At 35.4% G+C, this 21,186-nt stretch overlaps 1 protein-coding gene across 4 annotated transcripts in view; it reads left to right on the top strand.

The window, feature by feature from the left end:
* Nucleotides 1–21,186, top strand: part of USP9X (ubiquitin specific peptidase 9 X-linked) — a 124,890-nt gene that overhangs the window by 56,785 nt on the left and 46,919 nt on the right. For all 4 annotated transcript variants that reach the window (XM_057537590.1, XM_057537591.1, XM_057537589.1 and 1 more), the window contains 7 exons: nt 5,778–5,865; nt 8,662–9,004; nt 10,931–11,026; nt 11,858–12,069; nt 14,025–14,265; nt 14,628–14,777; nt 15,573–15,693. In XM_057537590.1, coding sequence (XP_057393573.1) covers nt 5,778–5,865; nt 8,662–9,004; nt 10,931–11,026; nt 11,858–12,069; nt 14,025–14,265; nt 14,628–14,777; nt 15,573–15,693 — 1,251 coding nt within the window. The remainder of the gene's footprint in view (nt 1–5,777; nt 5,866–8,661; nt 9,005–10,930; nt 11,027–11,857; nt 12,070–14,024; nt 14,266–14,627; nt 14,778–15,572; nt 15,694–21,186) is intronic.

Below are 21,186 nucleotides of genomic sequence, written 5' to 3' on the forward strand. Positions count from 1 at the left end.
ACAAATGTATTTTTAAAGATGCGAGGTAGTTGATTTTATGAACTGTGTTCCTTTATGAACCTGTGATCCACTTTTACTCCCAAATCTTACACATTCTAAACTCCAGGCCAGCATTTCAAGGCTCTTTACTAAGTGCTTGCCTTACCCACTCTCCTTGTTAAATTGATTTCTTTTTCTTCCCTGCCTGGGACCTCTGCCTGCCTATACTACAATTGGTTGTTACCTTCCTAGGTATGTACCTGACTCATTTTCATCCTTTGTTTCCTTACTACCACCACCCTTATCTTTTCAAGAAACCTTTTGTCTAAGTCTGTTCTTGCAAATACTATAGTTCTTTTGTAATCCTAAGTCCATGTTTCATAAGTTCTTCAGACTTTATGAATTAAAAGTTTATAAGAAAGAGATCCTAGGCTACTAGAATCCACATGTTTACATTGGTTTCAAAGTGTGAATTTGTTTTAACATGTTAAGGTAAAGATTTCTGTGGTGTTAACAGTCCGTTTTTAAGCGCCTGCCATATGTGGAGCTCTGTTTCAATGTGCTTTTGCCCTCTGACAGTTGTGTCTGAGTCTGTGTGCTAGGGTACAGATGGGTTCTTAGTACGTATTCCTCTGTCTTATGCCAAACTCATAGGCCCCAAAATAAACCCCAGAACTATCTTGTAGGTTTAAGTTTCTTCACATTGCCATAGAAAGAAAACTTTATATTACCACAGAGATAGAATTGAACATAATGGTTACTTGAACATACCACTCCTTTAACATGTTATAGTAGAGTCTGCAGAAGCCAATATATATATTAAAAATGAGGATATTTCTAATACTCATTATTTGAAGAGTTAGAGTAGATTCTTGGCATTGTTGAATAAAATTCCAACCAAGGTGCTTATAAATCACAAGGTTTTTGCTTAACACTTAAGGTACATACATACATTCCCATATAAAACTCAGATAAACATAATTGAAAAACTAAGCAGCTCTCAAGATACCTGAACTGATTTTGTTGACTCTGTTCTTCCATTTACCACTCTGGGCCAGCTGAGTCCTCCTAGTTAATAGATTGCATAGCCAGTTTAAGCATCAGGCAACTGATAGGCACCAGGCAATAATCTTTTATCATTTCAGTCCTAAGTTCATCTAAGTAGCATGATAGAATAATCAGGACAACATAGGCATGCAACCATATGATTTATGTTATATACCAAATGCAAACAAAATCTGAGAGAGGCAAAAGAGGTTTGCATGTAGTACTCCCAAGCATTCAAACATCTCGGCTCAGTTTAATGTAACTCACATTCTGTTATGATGTCACCTCTTCTTGATGGTGCAAAGCCCTCACAGATGCCAATGCAGGCCTTCCCCCCAAATGAAGCCTTAATATAAACCACATGTGTTGCATTGCTAATCTTCACTTAATTTATTTGCATGTGGTATTTCATTTAATTTCATTGTCAGAGGTTGAGAATCCTGCTCTCGAGGCTATCAGGAGATGATACACGTACAGTTCAGCCTCACTAGGGTTTTCTTTTCCTTTGTAGTCAAATTCTACATTAGTCATTGCTTCATCTCAATTTCATGGACTGAATGTCTTCAGGCTTCAGTTTCCCCTTCTTATATTGTCTGTATCTTCACAAAGTAAGCGATGTGAATCTGCATAGTAAGATTGCCTAGATTTTGAAACATGACCTAACATATTAGGTGTATGACCTTGAACAAGTTATTTATGCTAGAATAATGCCTGGTACATAGTAAGCCCTTGAATTCTTGTTGCTACTGATATGGTCCCCTGACTCTATTGACACCATACCTTCTGTTCGTCCTAACTAACTTTGATACCTTTTCTTCCTCTATTGTAGTAATCTTCTGATTAATACTGATCAGTCTCCAGATACTTAAATATGGGGAGAAAGTAATTTTTAAAGCTAGTAAAATTCTCCTGTTAAAACAAACTTTTCACACCATTTGGAAATCGATCAACCACCAGTTTCTAAATTTGCAATTCAAAAATAAATTATGTTTTAGCCTCTATATAATAAAATGTTGCATGGATCCCATTAGGTATGAGACATTATGCAGCAGGATAACATCAGGCTTCTAGTTTACTGATATTCTCAATTTCTGATAAGTATTTCACCAGTATTATTTGTCGTGCCCATGTTTCATCTGTACTAGTATCTTAAGCTTTGGCAGGAGGGGTGACGACATTTCCTCAGTAGCATGGTCAGCTGATTCTGCCTCCTGTTTTAACATTATTTAGATAAAGTAATGAACTTACTAAAATTATCTTCAGTATTTACTCATGTGTTCTTATTGCCTTCAAGCATTGGTGCTTACCAAGTCATTTTTTAAAAGTTTTTTATATGCATACAACACAGTATAAAACCATCTCTCAGTTTTCAATTAAGGTTTACCTTATTGGTAGGATAGACTTTGTACTGACTTGAACACTTATAAAAGTTTTATTTACCATTTTTCCTGGTTTCTGGATAGAGTTGGAGGACTTGTCTTTATTGTAGATCACATTTTTGCATTCTGTCTTCTGAGGACTGCCACTTTCAATTACCTCCTCATATACAAGGAAACCCCAATAAAATTAACAACTGATTTATCAGAACATTGGAGGCCAGAAGACAGTAGGACAACCTATTCAAAGTGCCAGGGGCAGGGGAGGGACCTGACAACTAAGAACCTTACATTCATCAAAACTGTCTTTCAGAAATGAAGGCAAAGTAAAGACATTCTCAAACGCTGCGATAATTTGTTGCTAGCCAACTTGCCTTTGGAGAAATACTAAAGGAAGTAATTAGGCTGAAAGCAACTGACAGCAGACAGTAATTCAAAGCCACGGGGGGCGGGGGGGGGGAGCGGAATAGAAGACCTGAACACTATAAACCCATAAACTATACCTAAAAGATATCTGTAGAATACTCCACCCGAAAACAGCAGAATGTACGTTCTTCTCACGTATACACAGAATATCCTCCAGGACAGACCATACTCCAGGCTATAAGCAAGCCTTATTAACTTTAAAAGCATTGAAATTATACAAGTAGGTTTTTTGTACGCAGTGGAATTAAATTATAAATTAAAGAGTAAATTTGGGAATTTCACAGGTGTATGGAAAGTATACATTCTTTACTAACCAGTGGGTCAAAGATGAAATGCCAAGTGAAATGAGAATATGCTGAGATGAATGAAAAAGAACATAAAATGTCAAAACTTATGGAGTGTTCCTAAATCAGTGCTTAGAGGAAATTTATACTGCAGAATTCCTGTATTAAAGAAGAAAGATAGCAAATCAGTAACATTTCACCTTCAAAAAGTAGAATAGAGAAAACTAACCTGAAAACAAAAAGGAATTAATAAAGATTAGAGCAGAAATAAGTGAAATAGAGAAGAGAAAATCAATGAAACTGAAAGTTGGTTCTTTGAAAAGATCAGCAAAATTTACAAACCTTTAGTTAGGCTCAGTTGTGAAAGTCAAAAAGGAGAGGCCATCACCACTAACCTTAACAAAAATTTAAAAAATAAGAGAATGCCAGATTACTGAAACTGACTCAAGAATCAATTGAAAATTTGAACAGATGTATAACAAGTAAAAAGATTGAATTAGTAATCAAAAAACTTCCCACAAAGAAAAGCCCAGAACCAGGTCATTAGTGAATTTCATTAGTGAATTAGTGAATTTACTGAATATTTAAAGAAGAATTAACACCAGTCCTTCACATATTCTTTCAAAAAGAGGAATACTTCCAGGCTCATAGTATGAAGCCATTATTATCCTGCTACCAAAATAATACAAAGACATCAAAAGAAAATTGCAGATCAGTATACCTTGTGATATAGTCAAAAGTTATCAAAAAAACAAGCAAACAGAATCCAGCAGCATATAAAAAGGATTATGCACCAGGGCCAAATGGAATGTATCCCTGTAACACAATGTTGATTTGACACCCCAAGTCAATTGTAATATACCATATTAATAGAATAAAGGGCCAAAACTATGAGATCATCTCAGTAGATGCAGAAAAAGCATTTGACAAAATCCAACACCTTTCATTATAAAAACATTCAACAAACCAGGAATAGAAGGAAGTTTCCTCAACCTGATAAAGGGCATCTCAAAAAACCTACAGCTAACATCATACTTAATGGTGAAAGACTGACTGCTTTTCTCTTAGGATTAGGAATGAGACAAGGATGTCCACTCTAGTCCCTTCTATTTAACATTCTACTGGAGATGCTAGCGAGATCAACTAGACATGAAAAAGAAATAAAAAGCATCCAGATTGGAAAAGAAATTGTAAATTATGTCTAATAGATAACACCATCTCATATACAGAAAATTCTAAAGAATCTGTTAAAATCTATTAAAACTAATAAATGAGTTCCCGTAGATTGCAGGAATTAAGATCAATATACAGGAACTTCCCTGGTGGTCCAGTGGTTAAGACTCTGCGCTCCTGGATTTCCCTGGTGGCACAGTGCTTAAGAATCCGCCTGCCAATGCAGGGGACGCGGGTTTGAGCCCTGGTCTGGGAAGATCCCACATGCCACGGAGCAGCTAAGCCCGTGAGCCACAACTACTGAGCCTGCGCGTCTGGAGCCTGTGCTCCGCAACAAGAGAGGCCGCGATAGTGAGAGGCCCGCGCACCGTAATGAAGAGTAGCCCCCGCTCGCCGCAACTAGAGAAAGCCCGCGTGCAGCAACGAAGACCCAATGCAGCCAAAAATAAATAAATTTTAAAAAAAAATGAAGACGTTGATTACCATTACTATGTCTAAAGGGTCTCTCACAATCAGAATTCTTTGGCACTAGCATACACATACCATAAGATCCAGGGTATGAAAATACCAATAATTAATGCTAATTAAATTATACAATTTCTAAAAAAAAAAAAAAAATTACATAATTTCTTATTCCTGCATAACTTGCCTCAACTTTCTGGAAGAAATGTCACTGATTCCCAAGCAGTTGAAAGCACTTGTTCAGAACATTTACTTCAGCTTTCTTCTGCTCTAAGCCACAAATTAACTTGACCATTTCCAGATCATATATGGCTTTTTCCAATAAAATAAAAACAAAAAAACACTGTCCAATGTGTTTTTAGGACCGGAGGTGCTTTTAAAGGTTTTTTTTGCTCTGGTCTTTCATTGCCAACACTGAGACTTTTTTCTTCCATTGTAGGGTATACTCTAATGAAAGTAAAACCAAAGGGTTTACTAGCTTTATTTTATTAAAATTTTTTTAAGGAATTTCCAAATTAAGCTAGGCCTAGTGACCAATATATACCCATCGTCGTGCCGTGATAGAGGGTAGGTTTTCTTAAATTTATCTGAGAATGTTCAAGGCTTTCATAACATGCTGGTGGTGATTATGGTATGATAACTTCATTATGTAGAGTAGCATCTTGCGTTAACTAACTTCCTAGATAGAGGTTAGCAATATAATTTTTTATAACATAGACCACTCAGGTCAGTCTTAGGCTGTAATCAGAAATTACTTCATTATGTATGAAAATTGGGCAAAGGGGTTGTATGAAGAATTATTTTTGACAGCACATTTAACAGACTATTTTCTTTTGGTTATGTGAAAGGAAAGGTTATTTTGGTTGGGAAAAAAGGAGATGGGTAGAAACTACCAGTAATTGGTAAATTTCATGTTGCCTTTTAGTGATAAAGGATTAACGACTTTTTAACTGACTTATCTTCCTTTGATTAAAGTCAGCAATGATATGGATAACCATGTGTATAATGCAAGATTTTTCTTAATTTGCAGACCATGAAGACTATGACCCACAAACTGTGAGGCTGGGAAGTAGATATAGTCATGTTCAAGAAGTTCAAGAACGGCTTAACTTCCTTAGGTTTGTTTTAAACAATTAGTGTTGCTCTTTTTAAGACAGATACAGAATACCAAGTTGATATGCTATATGACTAGGTCTTTGTTAGGTGGCTCTTGCCACATTTTATTTCCCCATGTGGAAATCATTACATGAAAGTCACAGGACATTTCCCTATGTGTTCATTATTAAATATTTTTAAATTATTGGTTGAGTTTTAACTTTTCTTCTTTGCAGTATTTGAAGAGAACACATTTAAACCTTTTGTATAGAATTCTGGTCTTCGTATTTGTTTATATTTATTTTTAAAGAAGAGATTTCCATATTTTGACAGAAGCAGCTAGAGAACTATATTGACCTTAATGATATCATAGACACTAAGGAAATGGGGAGAAAAGGCTGTTGGACCAGCACCCCAAAAGAGTGATTTGAGTTCTTTGGTGCCTCGTTTATCCTAACAGTGGCTGACAAAGGCAGTCTGGGGTCATGGGTTAATAACATTATTCTGATAGGGATGAGGAAAAGAGGTTTATTCCCTTAAGCCAAAGTTAAATGTAGTCCAAGGCTTGATTTACTCATTGATGTTTAGCTTTTAATGATTATACACTTGTAGATTTGAAATTGTTAAAATTTTTCATGATGAGAGGTTTCTTGTGAATTCAGAAACCACATCATATAGCAGAAGAGCTTATTCGGATCATAAGCATGCTGAGGGAAATGCCCAGATTATGAGTGCCTCAGAAAATCTATTGCATTTATTATTTTGATACACTGGGGAATTTTCTCCTGGGCTACATTAATTATAGGCTTACGTTTATTGAATTATGTGCTTACTTGGAAACACTGACATAAGTAGTTACATTAAGATTTTAATTTGAGGGAAAACTCTAGACACCAGATTTTAAGAAATTTGGCATTTGTTTAAAGTGAAGTGGTTTTGTGTGTGTTTTGTTTTTCAACCATCTGGATGGAAGGACCTTCCTCCCCAGATTGAGAATCACTGCCGTAGTGAGCCATTGTTATTGATTGGTGTGTGTTGTATCTTTTAGATTGCCTAGAACAGAAGAGTGGTTATCAGCTCTTTTGCTAAATTAAAGTTTGGGATCAGAGGACTTGTTTTTAGTCCTTGCTCTATTAGTACCTATCTATATGACCTACAGCAATTCTCTCAAGGGACGGGAACCGAACTTTACTCACTCTGTATTTGACCTGTGTTAAATGCTTTACATTTAATCCTCATAGCAGTGCAGGGAGGCAGGTATTATCCCAGTTTGATTAATAAGAAAACTGAGATTCGCATGGCTTAAACTAGCTTGTTTGAAATCACACAGCCAGTATATCATAGTGCTGCACTACTCAACTAGGTGTATCTGACTTAAGTCTGTGCTTTTTCTATTAGACCAGTGATTTTTCAAACCTACCTTGGAGCCTTAGGGCTTCTGAGGAGCTTCCTCCAAGATTTCTGGACGAGCAGTAGAGGTTTTATCCCCATTTCTCACTTCTTTCCTCCTCTTCCCAACAATTGAAACAGCTCTGCTTTTATTTTTATACATTGGCCTTCCAAATGGAATTTTTGCTTGAAGAAAGTTTTCTGCTGCTGTTTTTAAAAACCAAACCAAACCAAACCAAAACACAACTCAAAACTGAAAACAACTGTATTTTATCATATTGGACCTCAGTTTCCTATCTGTAAATTAGAGGTGACAGGGTTAGGTAGGACAGGTGCTAGAAGCCCTCTTTAAGCTCAGCAATACTATGAAAATATCAAAGACACTAGAATTGATAACTCAAAATGCTTTGAAATGAAGAGGGAACCTTAAATACATTCACCTTAAATACATTCACCTTAAATACACTCACCTTAAATACACTCACCTTAAATACATTCACCTTAAATACACTCACCTTAAATACACTCACCTTACTATGTAATTGGGAATGGAGCCACCATTACATTAGCTAAAGATTGTGTTAAGTTCCTCAGAATAAAACGAGATGTTCATTCTCTTGTCATTCAGAGATATGGCCGACAGGGTGGGTGGATGAATGCTAAAAGAAAAAGGAAGCTAACAGAAGAAACTAGTTGAAACAGAATTCACTTGAACTAAACCTATAGTCCCAAAACTAAAAAGACCCTCGAGAATGCCACTGAATAATTAATAAGCATCCTGTTGAGTTTTGACATTAAAAAGTTTAAAATATGTCGGTTATTCTGTTCAATGTGGCCAAGTACTGAGTGATGAATATTAGATCATCATCAAATATTAAAATTTAAGCAATTTTAACTCTTCAGCGTTGATGAGTTGGTTATCTATAAAGTCACATAATAGAATACCTCTTTCTCCAATGATACCATATAAGCACAATGCTAAAACTCAGGTAACCTAGTAAACATACTTTCAAAATGGCTGGTTTCAAAGATGAAACTGTTCAAGTTCAGGGAACAAATCTTTTTTTTCTCCCAATGTGTATCCTTTTATTTTATTTTATTTTTATTGAAGTATAGTTGATTTACAGTGTTTCACGTGTACAGGGAACAAATCTTTTTTTCAGTTTAGGTCCAGTGATGTAGCAGAGTTCCTGGCACATTGTAGGTGCTTAATATGTGCTTGTTGAATGAATTAATATCTAGTATTTTTTAGTAATAGATAAAAATTAAGAAATAAGTTATTTTAAGATGTTGATAAAAAATTGACATCTTTTTACCTGTAGTTAAAATATAATTGTGATAAATGGATTATTTCCCATATATAGAGACAGATTGCCTTTCAGGATAAAAAATTATATAGATCTAATTGCTAATTTTTTATGTCTTTCAAGATTTTTATTGAAGGATGGCCAACTGTGGCTCTGCGCTCCTCAGGCAAAGCAAATATGGAAATGCTTAGCAGAGAACGCAGTTTACCTTTGTGATCGTGAAGCCTGTTTTAAGTGGTATTCCAAGCTGATGGGCGATGAACCAGACTTGGATCCTGATATTAATAAGGACTTCTTTGAAAGCAATGTACTTCAGCTTGATCCTTCTCTACTGACTGAAAATGGAATGAAATGTTTTGAGCGATTCTTCAAAGCTGTGAATTGTCGAGAAGGAAAACTAGTAGCAAAAAGGAGAGCATATATGATGGATGATTTGGAGTTAATAGGATTAGACTACCTTTGGAGGGTAAGTGAAAAGTAGGAACTTTGTAAGCAGTGTATCTGATGTTTTTCAAATAGGTAAGAAATCACATTTGTACAAATGAATTATATGTATGTATGCTGCTCTGATGCTTGTCACAGGAGGTAGTGATAGTTCATCTTTATCTTACTTTTCTCCCTCCCTCCACCTCCCCCTCCTTCTGCCACTGATGTTCCTTTTGTCTTGGCTTAGAATCTGTCTGTCCCAGATCTGTTTAGAAGTAAATGCACTAACCATACAGATCTTTCATGCCCCTCCATGAAAGTTATTTTCTTCCCTTTTTTAGTTTAATGTAGACCTCTGTTTCTTCTTCAACATTAATTTTAGCTTATCCATTTAATGCTAAAATAGAGGGCAGAAAAAAAGACTTTATTTAGAAAGGATTATGAATGTATACTTTATCAGCACTGTTTAACTTGTGATATTTTTAGATACCTGAGTAAAATATTATCTACTTAAAGCTAATTTTTCCACCTTTGCACCTTTATAGTGTGTATATATATATATATATATATATATATTTTTTTTTTTTTTTTTTAGTTGAGATATAATTGACATACAACACTACATTAGTTTCAGGTATACAGCATAATGATTTGATGTGTACGTACTGCAAAATGATCACAATAAGTCTAGTTAACATCTATCACTACACAGTTAACATTTTTTTTTCTTGTAATGAGAACTTTTAAGATTTACTCGAGAATTCCCTGGTGGTCCAGTGGTTAGGACTCGGTGCTTTCACTGCTGTGGCCCGGGTTCAATCCCTGGTTGGGGAACTAAGGTCCCGAAAGCTGTGTGGCTCGGCCAAAAAAAAAATTTACTCTCTTACCATTCACTCTTTCAAATATGCAGTACAGTATTATTACCTGTAGTCACTGTGCTCTGCATTACATCCCCAGGACTTATTTATTTTATAACTGGAAGTTTGTACCTTTTGAACCTGTTCACCATTTGGCAACCATTAATCTGTTCTCTGTATCTATGAGTTCAATTTTTTGTTTGTGTTTTTTATTTCTTTAGATTCCACATATAAGTGAGATCACACAGTATTTGTCTCTCTCTCTCTGACTTATTAGCACTTAGCATTAATGCCCTCAAGTTCCATCCATGTTTTTGTAATATAGTATTAATATATTATTCCTGTCTTTAAAAATCTGATCTGTTCACAGCAGTTTATATTGTTTTCTGGATCTGAAATGTTTTTCTGCAGACAGACCAAGTTGTTTACTTTGGTATTTGATTATTCAGACTTTAGGTGCATGGTTTTCAAGATTTTTAAACAGCAGAGACCCTTTTTAAAAGTCAAAATTTAGATAATACTCCAAAATGTACAACTAGTTGAAGTGAGAAAGGAAAGCGTGATTTTTTCTTGTGACTCAGTCTCCCTATGCTTCACTCCCTTCCCCCTCCCAAGCCTATTTATAGGGTTCATCCCTAAAACTCGTCATCACTCCTAGAGTTCTATACATAGTTTGAAAACCACTGATATGATTAGATGAGTGATGAAGATCTATACAAATGGGGTAGGGGTGGGTAACCTTTTATGGTAAGCTGTATTTCATATAATCTTTGTTTCCTTTAACTAATTTGAATTCCTTCCTTAATATCTCACTGCTTGGTTACCAGGGTGTTGAATTGCAGGGTTAAATAATACTAATGACAGCATATTTTATTCTTAGTAAAATGTGTCTTTCTTTCTTAACTTGATTTATTCAAAGACTTGAGTTTTGCATTTGTTATATTTTTGGTCTGTTTTCTCACTTTAATTTTACTTGATTATCAAAGTCGATATTCCCTTTTAAATTATTGAATGCTGTATTAAAAATAACTGAAGGTATGGTTTGAATGGAAATGCCCAACTAAAATATTTCTTGAAAGGTATTTACACTTGAATCTTTTTGAACCTAGGTGGTGATTCAGAGTAATGATGATATTGCCAGCAGAGCTATAGATCTCCTTAAAGAGATATACACGAACCTTGGTCCAAGGCTACAGGTCAATCAGGTGAGGATTGACATGTATTAAAACTTCCACAAATTTGAATTCTGATTGAAAAACTCTTGCTAATAAGAATTTTTTTCTTTACTTCAAGATTAACTAGAAATTGTTTTTGTTTCAATTCGTATTATAAAAACATACCTAAAATATTTAGTCCACATTTCTCTCCTACAAAATGCTGTCTAAATGAGTCTCATCTTGATATAATTATCTTGAAGTGATTATTTTGAGTATAGTTATGGTAGGAGATTTCGGCCGAATTTCTTTCCATTCTGACACCTAATCCTGAAGTTCATTTTTTATGTATCTAGTTTATACTTGTTAACTTAAATAACGTTTGCTTCCTTTGACAAAACATAGTGTGTGTTTATTATTATTGTTTCTATTTTATTGATGTATAGTAGATTTTACAATGTTGTGTTAATTTCTGCTGCACAGCTAAGTGATTCAGTTATACATACATATACATTCTTTGTTTATATTCTTTTCCATTATGGTTTATCAAAGGACATTGAATATAGTTACCTGTGCTATACAGTAGGACCTTGTTTTTTTATCCATTCTGTATATAATAGTTTGCATGTGCTAATCCCAAACTCCCAATCCATCCCTCCCCCACCCTCTCTCCCCCTTGGCAGCCACAAGTCTGTTCTCAAACATATTTTATTATCAATTATCAATATAGATTCTCTCGTTAAATAGGATCATGGTTAAATGAGATCTACCTTTAAATTGTTGCCATCTTTAATTAGATTAATGTTTTATTAATATATATATATGAAACACTTTATATACATATAAAACTTGAACTGTCTTTATTTGGCCCATTATTTGTAGGTGGTAATCCATGAAGACTTCATTCAGTCTTGCTTTGATCGTTTGAAAGCCTCCTATGACACACTGTGTGTTTTGGATGGTGACAAAGACAGTATTAATTGTGCAAGACAGGAAGCTGTTCGAATGGTTCGAGTACTAACTGTGTTACGGGAGTATATAAATGAATGTGACAGTGATTATCATGAGGAAAGAACAATTCTACCTATGTCAAGGTTTGTGAATAACTGATCTACTAGTGCTACTTCTTAATTATTTGACATTTTCCTAGCCATTTAATTTTAAGAAGTGATGATGTACAGGAAGAAAGGAAATTTTTCATTTTTTGAAAACGTTAGTGTCTTGCTTAAAAACAGTATTTGTATCTTATAGAATTTTTTTTTTTTTTTTAAGAGTAGACCTTTTTTGTTTTGTTTTCAGGATCTGTTTTTTGCTTGTTTTTGTTTAGGGCATTCTCAATTAAATCTAGTTTCTTCTTTTTTTTTTTTTAACTTAATGGCTTTTTTTTTTTTTTTTTTTTTTGGCTGCGTTGGGTCTTCGTTGCTGTGCGTGGGCTTTCTCTAGTTGCGGCGAGCGGGGGCTGCTCTTCGTTGCGGTGCGTGGGCTTCTCATTGCAGTGGCTTCTCTTGTTGCGGAGCACGAGCTCTAGGCACGCGGGCTCTAGAGCACAGGCTCAGTAGTTGTGGCGCACGGGCTTAGTTGCTCCGCAGCATGTGGGATCTTCCCAGACCAGGGCTCGAACCCGTGTTCCCTGCAATGGCAAGCGGATTCTTAACCACTGCGCCACCAGGGAAGCCCTCTAGTTTCTTCTTTTTATTCTGGTTGGTCTTTTTTTGTTTGTTTGTTTGTTTGTTTTGCCATTGACTTTGTTGCCCGTTAAGTGTTGCCAGGGGTATTTTGCCATTGAAGTGCTTTGATGCCATTTATTTCCACTGTTAAAAATAATAGCATAGTCTGGTTGCAGAGTAATTGGAGAGAACTCTTAAAAGCTGCTTTGACAGATAGCCAGTATAGCAAGAAATATTTTTAAATGGTCTACTAACATTTCTCTCTTTTTTTTTCTTCCAGTTTTATTGAGATATAATTGACATACAGCCTTTATAAGTTTATAATAATTTGACTTGGTACATCATGAAATGATTACCACAATAAGTTTAGTGAACATCCATCATCTCATATAAATACAAAAGAAAGAAAAAGGAAAAAATACTCTTCCCTTGTGACAAGAACTCAGGATTTATTCTCTTAACAGCTTTCATATATAACATAGAGCAGTGTTAATTATATTAATCATGTTGAGCATTACATCTCTAGTACTCAGTTATCTTATAACTGGAAGTTTGTACCTTTTAACCGCCTTCATCCAATTCTTCCTCCCCTGTCCTGCCCCCAAGCCCGGTAATCACAAATCTGATCTCTTTTTCTGTGAGTTTGTTTGATTTTGAAATATAATTGACCTACAACACTATGTTAGTTCCTGGTACACAACATAGTGCCTGAATATTTTTTTCCATTACAAAATGATCACCATGATTAGTTACCACCTGTCATCCCATGACTCATTTATTTTGTAACTGGAAGTTTGTACCTCTTAAAATTTCCGTTACCTAATTCCCTCATCTTCGGGTCTATTAACGTTTCTCTTAAGATTTCACCATTTAGTATACTCAAATAATATGTATAATTTAGAGATATTTATAGAATGTGAGCCATTAGTATTTGAGTTCTCTTTTTAACCATGAAATTATTAAAATTGCTCCTTGAGTATGTTTTTTATTTTTTTGTATCTTACCTGCAGGAAGATAATATGCCAACATAAATATCATTTTGGGGATGACTTTTGATATTAGTTGGGCTTTTATAGCATTAAAAATAAATGAAATGTTACTCATGTCTCTGTTTTAATGTCTTGTAACTAGATACCTGTAAACTATAGGTCCAAGAGTAACAACAGTGAAATATGATTGTTGTGTTTTGAAGATTACTTATAATATTTGTAGTTAAAAGGAGCAGTAAATATTTTCAAGATCCTAAAAATAATGTGTCTTTAACTCACTTTCTCTTGTTTAGTAAGAAAATATTCAATTTTAAATTGCTAGCTTTATTTTCTTTGCAAGAAGATTTGAAAATCTGCTGAATATGATGATGTTTTCCCTTTTTTTTCCCCCAGAGCTTTCCGTGGTAAACACCTTTCTTTTATAGTTCGATTTCCAAACCAGGGCAGACAGGTTGATGACTTGGACGTATGGTCTCATACAAATGATACAATCGGTTCAGTACGACGATGTATTCTCAATCGTATCAAAGCCAATGTAGCTCATACAAAAATTGAGCTCTTTGTAGGCGGTGAACTGATAGATCCTGCAGATGATAGAAAGTTGATTGGACAGTTAAACTTAAAGGATAAATCAGTAAGTATCTATAATTACCAAACTTTTCAAGAAAATCAAACCGGGGACTCTTTCATTTTTGTAGTCAACATTTCACTCAATAAATGTTAATGGAGCATCTGTTATGTGTGAGGCTCTGTATTTTCTGTATTAGGTGTTTGAATTGTAACACTAAATAAGACAGGCATTATGGTACCTATAATATAGTAGAGGAAAAGATTTCTAAAAACAAAACTGTTTTAAGTGGTTATGTTAGACAACAGTTATAAATTATATTTCTAAAAATATAGTGTGTAGTTTTTTGTTTTTTGTTGATATGTCACTAACTTCTGTTTTGTGTATTTTTCCTTGTCTTTGGTACTAACATAGTATATCATTTTCAGCTAATTACAGCCAAGCTTACACAAATAAGTTCCAATATGCCTTCAAGCCCTGATAGTTCTTCTGATTCCTCAACTGGATCTCCTGGAAACCATGGTAATCATTACAGTGATGGTCCCAATCCAGAAGTGGAAAGCTGTTTGCCCGGGGTGGTGAGTAGATAGTTTTGAGCTATTGTATGCAAGGCATTTTGCTAGGTTATTTAAGAATAAAGTATACAGAATAGTTCTTTTTTCTTGAACTTACAATTACATTAGGCAAAATATCAAATAACTGTACATTTAACCATCAACTTCAGAATGGATCCCTTTGAAAGGTGATTGTAACTTGGTTGAAATTTAAAACCACATTTTGTATAGATATAGTGTTGTTATATTTACATAAAACTAGCCCATTGTACAACTTAATTATAACTGTTGAGCTTATTGAGCAAAATAACCACTGTATTTTGTATTTGTACCACAAAAATGAATTCTTCAGAACTGTTTCTGTAGGAAAATATCTGCAGTCTTTCTTAGATTGTCAGTAACATATCTTGTTTCTAAAGAAAGTGATTCCTTCCTTACCTCCCCACAAAAATTTTAATGGCTACAATAATACCAGCCACTCCAGTGTCAGAAGGATTGGCTCTCTACAACAGTTGGATTAGGAATTTAACTGTTAGTGGGCATGGCAGCCGTTTGTTTATACAGAGTCTGATTTGTATGTACAAGAGGAATAGTTTAACAAAACAGTAAAAAAGCTGTCACACACAAAGTACTGGAGGTGGCTTGGATAATGTATCCAGTCTACATTATGAAGGATTTCTAAAAGTGAGATGATGGGGTAGGCAGACCATTTCAGGATAGAAATGACATAAGCAAAACTGTGGAGATTAATCAACACATTTATTTGGGGACTCTTCTTTTGGGGAGGTGTAATTTACAAGTAAATATTTTGTATTCTAGATAATGTCACTGCATCCCAGATACATCTCTTTCCTTTGGCAAGTTGCAGACTTGGGTAGCAGCCTAAATATGCCCCCTCTTAGAGATGGAGCAAGAATACTTATGAAACTTATGCCACCAGGTAAGAAATTTCTTTTTAAATGATAATAATGTTGATAAAGTACATGTTGGACAGTAAAGGGGTATGTTAGCAAATTCTCTTCCTAGATGGAAAATAACAGGAGTTGGCAAACTATAGCTCACTGGCCAAATCCAACCCACTGTCTGTTTTTGGTACAGCCCAAAAGCTAAGGATGGTTTTTACATTTTCTAATTGCTGAAGAAAAAATCAAAAGAATAATATTTTGTGACTTAATGAAAATTATATGAAATTTAAATTTTGGTGTCCATAAATGAAGTTTTATTGGTGTATAAGCCATGCTCATTCATGTACACGCTGTCTTAGCTGCTTTTGTCTTAGCACAGCAGCAGTTGTGGCAGAGACCATATGGCCTGCAAAGCCTTAAATATTTACTATCTGACCCTTTACAGAAAAAATTTTCTGGCCCCTGGACTGGGTTTTGGGTCATGTGTCATCTATAGCATTGTTCCTTTTTTATTCCTGGGAAACAACCACTTTCAATTGATAGCTCTTATTCTTATCTGTGTCTATACTATCTGTAAATAAAACTGTTTGTCAGTTTTAGATGCCTACTGATTTTCTGTTGTGTAAATGAAAACTTAACTCTTACTTCCACATTCTTCCAATTTTTTCTTTTTTCTTTTTTTTTGCCACACCATGTGGTATGTGGGATCTTAGTTCCCCGACCAGGGATCAAACCCGTGCCCCCCTGCAGTGGAAGCGTGGAGTCTTAACCACTGGGCTGCCAGGGAAGTCCCTCTTCCAGTTTTTTCTTAAATTCATATTCAGCATTTGTTTTTTCAAGAGTGTGTGAAAAGTAGTTTGCTGGATTAATGGCAACTTTTTTTTCAGGGTTTAATAATTTCCCCTTTTTATTTTCTTGATTTTCTATACACCTATTACTAATTCTTTCCACATATTCTCTAGTAACCTCTCAAAATAATTTTCCATTATTGTGTGTATTATATAATCTGTCGGCTCCACTGTTGTCCTGGAACTTTTCTTCTGCCTCCTCTCATCTGGTTGTTGTTCGCTACACAGCTACCATTTGGGGACTTCTTTCTTCAGCTTTCCTATGGTGGATCCCTGTTCACTGGCTCCTATGTCTTGAGCCTTTCTTGAGGGGCTCTGTCATTTTGCTGAAGCACACCCTCCTGCACTTATTTCAGAAAGGGTACGTGGGAGGTGGTTTTGTTTTTTGTTTCTGAAACATTGCTAATCTGAATGCTTAACCTTCACATTTGATTAGTAGTTTGGGTATTGAATTCTAGCTTGAAAATTTACTCAGCTGTCTAGCTGGTAATGTTGCTTGTGTGAAGACCAAAGCTCTCCTGAGTTCTATTCCTTTGCCTTTTTTTTTTTTTTTTAATAGTTACATATGCTTTTTTCTTTTTTTAACATCTTTATTGGAGTATAATTGCTTTATAATGGTGTGTTAGTTTCTGCTTTATAACAAAGTGAATCAGCTATACATATACGTATATCCGCATATCTCCTCCGTCTTGCGTCTCCCTCCCATCCTCCCTATTCCACCCCTCTAGGTGGTCACAAAGCACTGAGCTGATCTCCCTGTGCTATGTGGCTGCTTCCCACTAGCTCTCTGTTTTACATTTGGTAGTGTATATATGTCCATGCCACTCTCTCACTTTGTCCCAACTTACCCTTCCCCCTCCCTGTGTCCTCAAGTCCATTCTCTACATTTGCGTCTTTATTCCTGTCCTGCCCCTAGGTTCTTCAGAACCATTTTTTTGATTCCATATATATGTGTTAGCATACGGTATTTGTTTTTCTCTTTCTGACTGACTTCACTCTGTATGACAGTCTCTAGATCCATCCACCTTGCTACAAATAACTCAATTTCGTTTCTTTTTATGGCTGAGTAAGATTCCATTGTATATTTGTGCCACATTTTTATCCATTCATCTGTCGATGGACACTTAGGTTACTTCCATGTCCTGGCTATTGTAAATAGAGCTGCAATGAACATTGTGGTACATGACTCTTTTTGAATTATGGTTTTCTCAGGGTATATGCCCAGTAGTGGGATTGCTGGATGGTATGGTAGTTCTATTTTTAGTTTTTTAAGGAACCTCCATACTGCTCTCCATAGTGGCTATATCAATTTACATTCCCACCAACAGTGCAAGATACTCCTTTGCTTTTGATCTTTGTTTCTGGAAGTTTTGGTTTTATCATTGAGTTTAGAACTTTCCTGATGAAATGCCTTGCTTGGTATAGGTCTGCTTTGTGATGGGTTTTCAGTGGGCCTGGAGATTCCTAATTTGTGAGAGATTTCTGTTCTTTCTTTGCTAATTTACTTCTCCATGTTTTGCTTTTTGTGGATCTTTGAAATGTCTTTGACTGTGGTGTTGAATCTACTAAATCTGATTTTCTTACCTTTCCTTTCTCCTCTCATTAATTTTATTCCAGCTTTGGTTGGTATCCTTACTTTTTCCAGCTCTTTTGTTGACTTTTTGCCCCCAGATATTCTAGTGTTAAATTTTCAAGACCTTCCTCCAAGTGATCCTTTTCCATAGGATTTTTTCATGAGCACATTTCAGTGTTTCTGCTCTACTATATGTGTTTTCCTCTAAAACCTAACGTTCTACGAAGTTATGCACTAAAAATAACAGAGCTTGTGGAAAGAGAGAATTCGATCAGATCATTCAATCCTATACAACTTAAAAAAATTTTTTTTAATGTTTTTTGGAAACATTTACAACCTTACAGAAAAGTTTGGAGTATAATTCAAGGACTTCAAGAACCATTTGAGAGTAATTTGCTGCTGGTCTGATGTCCCATCATCCTTAAATACTTTATTGTGTATTTCCAACAAGCAAGGATATTGGCATTCTACTATAAAGTAGAGCTTTGCCTTCTCCCCTATTAATTATGTGTTATCACTGTTTACTCATGGATTCTTATTTTATCCATTGGGTTATAGCCATTATAGTCATTATTTATTTTGATGCTCAGTTGTCCCAGGTATGGTCAGTGGATGTGTACCCAACTGTCTTTTTTACATGAACCCAGTGCTTTTTTTTAACACAGCTTCATCATCTTTTGAGTACTTTTTACTTTCTGGCATAAGATATTTAAAGTTCGTCTAGTACTTTCTCTCTTCCAGCCCTAGAATCAGACATTTCTCCTTTTAGCGAGGGAAGATATTTAGAAACCAGAATGTGAGGGCTAAATTGTGCTCATTACTACTGGGGTGTTCTTGTGGTCTAGGCATTTTCATTGGACTTAGGAAGTAATACACACTTAAACACACACACACATATATGTAAACACATTTATATCAAAAAACAAACATGGGTTCATACTGGTACTAATCCAGCTTTTTAGTCTTTTGCATTCCATATTTGTATCTGTTCTCTACATTAGTGAGATATCTGCTTCCCAGCTTTATCAGTCTATTGGGGAGGGAGGTAGAGTAGAAATTTGCCTCTTAGGCAGATTTCAGGCATTCTGTTTTTAAGTCTTTGATTCATCTGTACCTTCTCAATTATGTTTTGTTTTCATATCCTTAACTTTTCTAGGACTTGGTGGAGTGCTGATTTATAGGTACCCTCTCCCTCTTCCTCTTACCCCCCCCAAGAAGCACTTCTTGGGTTCAGCTAAGCCAGCTATCTTCCATCCCCTCTACACCTTCAGTAATTTGCTGACATCTCTAATGTTCCTTCAGCTTTTAACTTATTTATCCTTCTGAGTTTATGTATTTTATATTAATTTATTGTCATTTTAGTGGGGTTTATGGATGCATTGCTGACAAATGCAGTTCAATAATTGGCCCAGATAATTTTTAAAACTGTTGTGTTTACATTATCTCCTTTTTCTAAAGTAGGCACCCTGCTGACCTTTCCCATCCGATCTCACTTTCTGAGTCATATGGTACAGAATCGATTCAGATGTTAATTAGATTCTTAAGTAAGGCTTTTTTTTTTTTTCTTTCTAATTGAGTTTTTATTTGCTCTGTTAAGGCTTTTCTTAATGATTTAATTTAATTTGATCCTTATCTGTTGTGTAGTTTAGAATTTGTATTGTTTTACTTACTAGTATCTGAGTAACAGCTGTTGTTGCTTTATGTACACAGATTCAACATTTGAAAAGGAAAACCCATCTCATAATCCCTGACCTTGTGATTTGAGCATAGTGCCACTAGATGGCGGGAGGGAGCTCTTGCCGAGCAGCTCAAGCAGGAAACTTACGAGGGTGCTTTTATCTTATTTTATATAATCGAAGTACAGTACCTAAATTTGAAATAGCCAGCTTCGAAAATGCCAGTAATGATTGTATGACAGTAGGCAAATCATAGGCTTTGGACTCAAATGGACTTGAGTTCAAGTCCTGCTTCTTCAAGTTGCTACTCCACGGCCTTAGACATGAGTTTTCTTCAGAGCTTCCTTATCTGTAAAACTGAGCTAATAATAACTATTTCATAGAATTGCATGGATTAAATGGGGTCATGTATGGAAAACCCCTAGCCTAGTGGCGGGTATTTAATCACTACTCAACAAATGTTAACCTACTCTTTGTCACTGTGGTTGTTACACACACGGGCGTGTGCGCACACACATTCTTCTTTAAGATAGGAAGCAGGAGCTCTAAGAAGAGGAAGTAGTTATAAATTCTGTTTCTAACATTTGGGTAATCATTTAGTGTTTGTGCACACATGCACGTATTTTAAAAGGAGGAAAAAAACAAGATGGAATTAGAAGCTTTTTTATTAGTCATTGACTTTACTTTTGTTTATTCTGAATCTTTGCCTAAAGTCCAGTGCCTCCATTATGATTTGCTGTTAAACTTAGAATTTCTACAGCAGTCTCTGTAGGTAATTTAAACTCTTGTAATTTAAACTCCTCAGGAGTTCCTGTGACCTTTATGCGCATCAGGAAAACAGGTTCTTGCTTGATACAGAGAAATTAAAATGTATATTGCTTTACTAAGCAGAATGAGTTGCTTTTCCTCTTCAGGGCTTCCTTTTTCCCAGGAGTTTGGTCTAACTAATATCTTAAAATATGGCAAAATCTGTTATGAGCACTTCACACTTGTTAACTCATTTAAACCTCACAACATTCCTAGGGGGGGAATTACTATTTTTATTTCTGTTTTAAAGGTGGGGAAACTGAGGCACCGAGAGATTGTTCCTTTTGACCAGAGACACGGAGCTTAAAGGCAGTTCTAAGATAATGCATGCAGTTGGGCTCCAAAGTTTGTACTGTTAACCTGTGTGTTACTGCTCAACGTCTTCTAGACTTTTTTATACTATGTTGCTATAATCATATAATTGATTAGGCTTATTAGGTATCTCTTCAGCAGACTAGAAAGAAAGAAACTAAAATCCAGGATTATGGGCAGTTTAAATTTGTTGTCTCTATTTTCCATATTTTGTTAAATGAGCATGTGCATAATCGGGGACCTAAGATTATTTAGGTTCATGAATGCTAAAGCTGGAATGGCCACTAGGTGATCATTTGGTTCAGATCCCTC

Source organism: Balaenoptera acutorostrata, chromosome X, assembly GCF_949987535.1.
Source record: "Balaenoptera acutorostrata chromosome X, mBalAcu1.1, whole genome shotgun sequence".
Classification (NCBI taxonomy): domain Eukaryota; kingdom Metazoa; phylum Chordata; class Mammalia; order Artiodactyla; family Balaenopteridae; genus Balaenoptera; species Balaenoptera acutorostrata.